The sequence below is a fragment of the Bacillus rossius genome, chromosome 3, assembly GCF_032445375.1.
Source record: "Bacillus rossius redtenbacheri isolate Brsri chromosome 3, Brsri_v3, whole genome shotgun sequence".
NCBI classification, from domain to species: Eukaryota; Metazoa; Arthropoda; class Insecta; order Phasmatodea; family Bacillidae; genus Bacillus; species Bacillus rossius.
In genome coordinates this window covers 48,161,896-48,169,645 of record NC_086332.1, presented here as the reverse complement: position 1 = coordinate 48,169,645, position 7,750 = coordinate 48,161,896, and the positions used below count along the sequence as shown (strand labels likewise).

Here is a 7,750-nt window from a genome sequence, read left to right as displayed (position 1 = left end):
GATACTTAGGTATGTAACTGTTGAATGTTTATAAATCTTACGGTATTTGTTTACTTTATTGGTATATTTTTTTCGTGTGTGGTTAGTTTTAAATTATTAAATCATACTATTTTTGATGAATAATGAAATTTTCTTCCCGAAAAGTACCGTAAACAAACATGGAAAGTTGTTAGGTATAGGTAATTATTCAATGTTATAAGTTTGCAGTAGGAGACCAATGATCGGCTAAAATAATCGGCTACGTTTTGCCGATCATTATGATCGGCAAAATTAACAAAATCGGCCGATTATTACGATCGGGGATCGGCATCGGCCCAGCTCTAAATGTATCCACCCAGACTGTCAGTCATAAATTTTGATAACATTCACATGTTTCCTGCCTGGAGAAATTCCAACATGGACATGAGGATTAGATGCTCATTTGTAAAATTTTTTATCACTACCATTTGTGAGTATGTACCTACATTCAAATGCTGTATGAATACTTTAATGTTTGTATTACTGTACTGCACTACGTAGTTTTTACAAATATTACACACACCTAATTTTTATACTTAAAAAAAAAAGCAGTGACAAGTAAAAAAATTTAAGTTTTATATTAATTACATGTCATTCAATGGTTTGCATTAAACCCATGATTGAAAGTTCAGTAAAATCCTTCGTCATCATCCATGACGTCGTCCCGGCCACCCGCCAAGACATCTGCCAGCATGTGCTTGGGTATCTCGGATCCGCGCACGTGAATGGTGTAGCAGGTGTACTCCATCTTGGCGAGAGACTGGCGCAGGGTGAAGATCTTGCGCGACATCTCCTTGGTGCCGGTGTTGCCGATCCCCAGGAAGCCGTTGTAGATCTGGCGCACGAAGGCGCACGTGTGGTAGCAGCTCTCCATCTTGCCCAGCCCCAGGTTGTTGATGCACTTGCGCATGAGCTCGCCGGTAAGGTCAGCGATGCCCAGAAAGTAGTCCGTCGGCAGCAGGAAGGCGGACACCTCCGTGCTTGTTTCCTCCTTGTCCACCTCCATGGCTGGCTCCTCCTCCTGCGCGCTCTCTGGCACCGTGTAGATGAGTCCCTTCTGCACACTGTCCCAGTGCTCTAGGGCCTCTCCCTTCAAGTAACGGTAGAACGTCAGAGCTTCTATGTACTCCTGCATCCCTGCGAGCAACCAATAAAGCAATCTATCACTAATTTCACTACCGCCATCTAATATGTATTAAGAGGTAGTGTGCAAGGTCACAAAGATATTCTGCATGTGTATAGGAGCAGGGCTCAGCACACTATGAAGTTACAAGTCTAACCTTCATAGCAAAGACTAAGAATAACAATTATCGCCAAAGATATTTTGAACATTCATTATATCTGTATTATAAGTGTATGTGTTTCTTGTTTGGCATTATTCTTTTCTTTGGATGATATAAATTCAATTATATTGTAACCACAAAAATTTACTACGTACATGTCTATTTGCATGTTTTGTAAGATTTAACATATATTTCATGTTTTGTTGGATAAGCAGTGGATAGGAATGGCAGCTAAAGAACTTATGCATGTATTCACATTAGGTGAATATTCTGAATTTTGGTGTATTAATAATTTTCAACCAGATTCTGTTATTGTTCTGAACTTGCAAGCCAAACTGTGAGTGGTCGTTTCACATTAATTACATAGTATCGATTCAATCAAATTATAGTTTTTAAATATGAATTGAGTGTTTAAAAAAAAAAGTGTCACTTTACCAATGAACGGTTATTTTTCGTTTGGAAACTGAGCAGTTGAATCTCAAGCTCCATCAGGAATAGACACATTTTATGTTTTTTCAAAGAGGAGCATTATTTTCGTTTAGATAAGCGTCGAAATAATGATTGTCTATTATTATTTGAGAAATTATTATTAAGACGTCAAGAATATGAGAATTATATTGATAATATACGGAATTAATAAGTTATCATCATCTAGCGATTTCAAACCTCACCTCAGAATACCACAGAAGACAATTGTTATCCTACGTTTGAAGATCCAGCATCCAGAAGTAAAGATACTGACTAGAGACTGATAATTTGCTAGAAGAAGATGACTAGTGCCAACTAAAAAAGACAATATTTACAAGGTCAGAAGAACGACTTACATCAAATTTTGAGAGAAGAAGAATCAACGACGGATAGGAAGGCTGCCAACCGAGGGTAATGCCAGCTACGCAATCCAGAAGGAGGAAAGGAGGACCAGCAGCACCTGACCGAACTTCAGGAGGCCTGTGTTCGAGGTCGCGGTTTTGAGATCATCCTACATACTTACTACGAGGCATTCCCAGGGTGAAGATAGGAGGTTGGTCACAGAATGTTCAATCTACCAGGATACATAAAATCTGCTAGATAATCACTCTGAGGTTGGTTTGTCCCAAGTGACTGTTTGCACTCAGATGTTCCTCTTTGAAGTAACACAAAGTAAATTTTCTTATTAACTGATAAATTGGATAAATTTAAAGACCAATACCAATTTCCGCTTCTCAGTTCTTTAATGTACACTAACACTGTTGTTTTATGTCGAATGTTAAACAGTAATGAGTTGTAACAATTACATCGCTGTTGTAACAGTCCATAAAATGAAATCCATGCGTGGCATTTAGTGTTATCCAGAGTGTATGGTACTTGATTCATTGAAATTTAATTAATTCATCATAATATTTAACAGTTTGTTGTATGATGTTCGTGGCATTAGAGGTTTAACAAAATATAATACTGAATTTGAAGAGATCTCATGAGGTTCTTGGTTTTAAATGAAATCTTATATAAGGCACCCACACTTTGTTCTTAACATTTTATTAGTTTGTAAGTATGTTTTATGTATCATCCTTTAACACAGTTGATTTTTGTATAAGATATTATAGAGTCAATACTTAATTGTATTTATAACATCCAATCACATTACAGCTTGAATTTAGTGGATTTGCAAATCTATCAAACAAAATACATTACATATAAATAAATACTACCTTATAGCACCAGCAAGTGGATAATAGGAACTGAAAAACACCATACTGGGCACGGAATGTCAATTACTTCACTGGGTAAACTATTATCAGCAGTTGGTAAATATCAACCTCAGGGATTCCACTAAATGATATACTATCCATAAATAAAGCTAAATTTTGAAGAAGAAAAAAAAAATAATATAAAATAATTATGGCCTAAAAACTGTTGAAATCCCCCTTAATAACTCCTAAGATTAGTACACAATATAGACACTAAGGTATTTCCTTGATGTGCATTAACTTACAATAGACAAATAATAAAAAAAATTAGTCAAAATTCAATGCTATTATTGGTTTTCTAACAGAAACACTTTAAAAAAACTAACAGTGATTACATTGATGTGAAGCCTTGGGCCATCTAAATAATTCATTGTACAGTAGAATCCCTACAAAAACTTAGGTCTACATATTCAGTGGTAGTAAAACTGAAATTAAGCTGTTGGAAAAGTTATATTAAAAAAAAAAAAATCAATTTTTATAATTTTACCATCTAAAACTTGCATTACCTGTGTTTTAAGACACACTTAAGTTTAATCTGGACTTTCCGTGATATGGACCAGATCCTATTCCATTTAGTCCGGATAAGCAAGGAGGCCCAAAGGAAGATCAAGGAAAAGGTGGGAAGCGCAGAAATTGAGAAAGGAGAATGCTGGAACAGAGTAAAGGAGAGGAAAGTGGAGTGACAGAGGAAGATGGAGACAGTTTACTTTGCTGACCCGGCCACAGGCTGGAAGCAGTTGAGGTTGATGATAATGACAGAGATTGGCAGAAATAAATGCATAAGACAGGTTAATGAATCAAATTCAACTAACACTTTAATACAAATATAAATATAGGTGGTAGGCCCTCAAATAATAATATAAATAATGACAAGCTTATAAAATCACCAACACTGTATGTAAGAAATATTAATCTTAAAGAATGTAACTGAAATTCAATACTGCACGAATCTAATAGTTTTTAAAAAGCATGCACTCCTGCCAATACATCATATTACAATAAATAATTAACGCAGGATTTAATATAAAATTTTTACAATTTAAAACTTACATTTGTGAAAATTACCCATATTAAAGAGTTTCCATGCAATATTTTAATTAAAACATGACCTCAGAGTCAACTCGTAAGCAGAAAACACACTAACTGACAAAAATTACATGACTTTGATCTCACCTGCAGTGTAAGCCCTGTGGAACTGGTAAGGATCTTCTTTATGCAATTCCTTTGCTATCGGGAAGAAATGTGTTTCCAGAAGTCGGCCCAAGCGAGTTTCTGCTTCCTCTAGTATAGAGGCAGATTTTGAATCTCTAGAACAAATTAACAAAAAATAACACAGAGCAATATATGTATATCAATGAATCAGGTTAGTATGAGTTCAAACTCTCACACCAAACAAAAGTGCTTGTACTCATTGCTTAAATTATTTAAATGTTCTTATATTCTATAATAACATAATTTATATATTCATACTTTGGTGTTTTCCAAATACAGCTATATAAAAAAAGGTTTTAAAGTGAAAGTTTAAGCTACCCACCATATTGTTATAGTTGACATTATGAGATAAACAATACTTAATCTGCAAAATATGCGTAAGAAGTTCTAGATAATAATACTCCACACTTATGCAAAAATTAATTTGCCTCTTTTTTTTTTTTTTTGATATTGCATGAATAGAGTCTATGTTAATAAAAATTTGCCAACATATAAAAAAATAAGTTTTGTATCAAAACAATACATAATTTATGACAAACTTACCCTTTCTAATTGATTTAATTTATGAACTAGTAGGCTCTGAAGCAACAATTACAATGGGCAGTTTAGCAGATACGTGGAAAAATCTCAACACGTAAATAGAGTTTCCAACACATGCAGTGTAAATATTTCTTAACATAATGTTATGAATGTGAGCAAGGCCACGACATGCACAGGTGCAGAGCTGGCTGGCGGCTGCCGTAACATGAGATGTGCCGTGCGCTCCTGGGTCGCCGCTTTATCTCCCTCCAGCCCTCCGCTCCCCCCGCGCGGCACTGTTAGTTTGGTTTGACATCCGAAACCTGCCAGCTGCGGAGTTACGCGAGCCGCCAACACGTGTTTTCGAGAGATTTCTGCCATCGGGACGGCTCGCGATAACGCGACTGGCCCCGGCCGCTCTTGTGAGTTCTGGAATTGCGCCGGGGCATATATATATATATATATATATATATATATATATATATATATATATATATATATATATATATATATATATATATATATATATATGCCAGAGGACGTCAGGGCAGAGAGTCAGTTTGGAGTGTTCAGTCGGGAGTTATCCCGCGGTGGAGTTTCCGGGCGATAGTGTCGCGGGTGCGGCAGAGTGGCGAAGTCCTTGGACGAAGGTCCCAGGGCAGGGAGTGAGTGAGTTCAGTGGAGTCGGGAGTTTTCCCGTGGCGGAGTTTCCGGGCGATACAGGCGTCAGCGCGGCGGGGTCCCGAGCGAAGTTGCGAGGAGTCGAGCGGATCCTCGGCAAAGGGGAAGTGTGTCGGCGGCGGCGGAGTGTGGCGACGGAGTCCCGCGGCGGAGACCCACGAGGGGTGCTGCGGCGAGAGTTGCGCCAGAGGTGCGGCCCAGCAAGGTGTGTGGAACAAGTGACTGGGGAATAGACCTTTCTTTAAGTGTAATTAATTATTTGCCATTTTAGAAGATTTTTGTAAGTGACATAAGTAGTGGCAATAAATAAAACTGTGTAGTGTAATAAAATCTTTAATTGGGCTATCTACGAACCTGCGGTAAATTGTAACATTATCTTACCTATCCATGTTGTGGAGCAGAAAGATAATTCTCTTGGATTCTATTGTGATATCCCGACTGAGTTTAACTATACGTTCGTATTTGTCATGTTTTGCATCCAGTTCTGCTGAATACTTTCTGAAGCTCTGGATGATTGGTGAGTTTTCGTCTATGCTCTCAAGCACAGCCGCGCCCGTCGCGCCAACGACTGGCTTCTGCTTGCCCCCGTCGTGTTTCTTGTCCAAACGTCCCCTGCGACCATGTCCTGAAACAAGTGGTCTGCATCGTAACGCATATCAGTGACCAACTAAAATGAACTATACATATATCACTGAAAATTTATTTGATGCACATGATGGTGGAGCAACACTCAATGACATAATTACAAAACTGTGTTCAGTAAAATTATGCTCAGTTCAAGGTTTGGGTTTTCTCCCAATGCCAGTTACAAGAAAAATATTACTAACTATTGGCCTTACAAGATTATTTTACCAAATGTCCGGATGTCCTGATAACAAACCAAGACTTTCTTAAAATGATTCATGCAATGGGGAATTTTCATTTAATACAATTTTTTGGACATACGCCATTGCTGTCCGTCTGTTCCTGATGATGGGAACAGATGCCAGTTCCTGAAACATCGCAAATGTTTTGTCACAGGAAACCTACTGTGTTCGTCGGTATTGTCATCGTTATTGTCTTTCTGCAGTTACTGTTCTTGTTGAAACTGTTTTGTCATTTGCCAACTCTGTTGACATCATCCGATTTAGGTTTGTCCTCTGTGAAATTTTGTTTTTATTTTTATCTCTTATATTTTGCATTCTTAAATCTTTTCCATGACAAACAGTGCAGAACTGCAATGGGTATGTACAAAAAATTGTATTATATCAACAAACCATGAAAAATTCGAAAAATTGTATTAGTTTCGTGGCAACATAACCTAAATCGGTCGGTAATATATTTGTCACTGCATGTTGTACTTTTGAATGCCACAAGTGTTTTAGAAAAAAAAAATCTGTTATAGTAAACTCTCTGTGTAGAATAATGCTTTTTGCCCCAAAATTATTCTAGACTAGTGAGTTTCTCAGAATTACACTGAATAAAAACAAGAAAGATTTTGGTTTGATAATTGCAGCAAGACTCTATATTTGCTACTTCACTTAATACCTGTCGCTACGCGACAATTCCCTGTCATTATTGAGGCAAGCTGTTTTAAAGCTGTGGTCGTAACGGCAGCCACGTTACTGCACAGGCGAACATTAAAAAAAGCTTATTTCATGGCCGCTAAACTAGAAAAGTACCTATGCACCCAGACATTAACTAGATTATTAAAATTAGATTAGAGTTGCACTATAGGTTGGCTAAATATTACCAAAGATAAAATATACATTTTGGGAATATATTTAAGTTCAAATTTCCTACATAATTACAACGTCAGGGAGTCATTTCAGACCTCGAAAATAATAGTCTCTGTTTCGGAAAAGAAGCTGGGCTGAAATTTTACATATTATTGTGTTTATTACAGACTAACCCTTCTCATAGCGTGACATTTAAACCCGCTCTAACTGCACACTTTCACACAACACTTCAATTGATACACTGTTTGACTTTGACTTCAACTTCGGTTTTGTTTATATTTATGTTTGTATTTTGCAACCAATGACTAGTGTTTCTTAACAATATGCCACTATTAGGATTAAAAAAATAAGTCAAATATCTGCCACTAGAAGCGCTTTTTCCACTTTGTGGTGAAACAAATATTTTTTTTGAACATTACTCACTGGGTATAAATGTAATTTTCGTTATAAAATGTAACTAAATACTATATTAAAATCAAAGAGTGCCATCCCATAAATATTTCTTGAAAAATATTTTAGGAAAAAATTCAAACAAATCCATTTTTAAGAGTTTTTTTATAAACAATATTAATCTTGACAAAAACGTTTAGAA

General features: G+C 36.6%; 1 protein-coding gene across 1 annotated transcript; it reads right to left on the bottom strand.

The window, feature by feature from the left end:
* Positions 1-570: 570 nt before the first annotated feature.
* Positions 571-7,534, bottom strand: LOC134530622 (translin-associated protein X). The gene is made up of 4 exons (XM_063365620.1): positions 7,332-7,534; positions 5,822-6,065; positions 4,202-4,335; positions 571-1,155 (listed from the first exon to the last, which is right to left on the bottom strand). The coding sequence occupies exons 1-4, from the start codon at positions 7,348-7,350 to the stop codon at positions 647-649; spliced, it is 906 nt and encodes a 301-aa protein (XP_063221690.1). The 5' UTR covers positions 7,351-7,534; the 3' UTR covers positions 571-646.
* Between the last annotated feature and the right edge of the window lie 216 nt (positions 7,535-7,750).

Excerpts from the sequence above, each read along its gene's own strand:
- LOC134530622 (XM_063365620.1), bottom strand. Across the intron at positions 4,336-5,821 it reads CTGCTCCACAACATGGATAG|AGATTCAAAATCTGCCTCTA; the intron begins GTAAGATAATGT and ends AATTTGTTCTAG. Across the intron at positions 1,156-4,201 it reads CCACAGGGCTTACACTGCAG|GGATGCAGGAGTACATAGAA; the intron begins GTGAGATCAAAG and ends GGTTGCTCGCAG.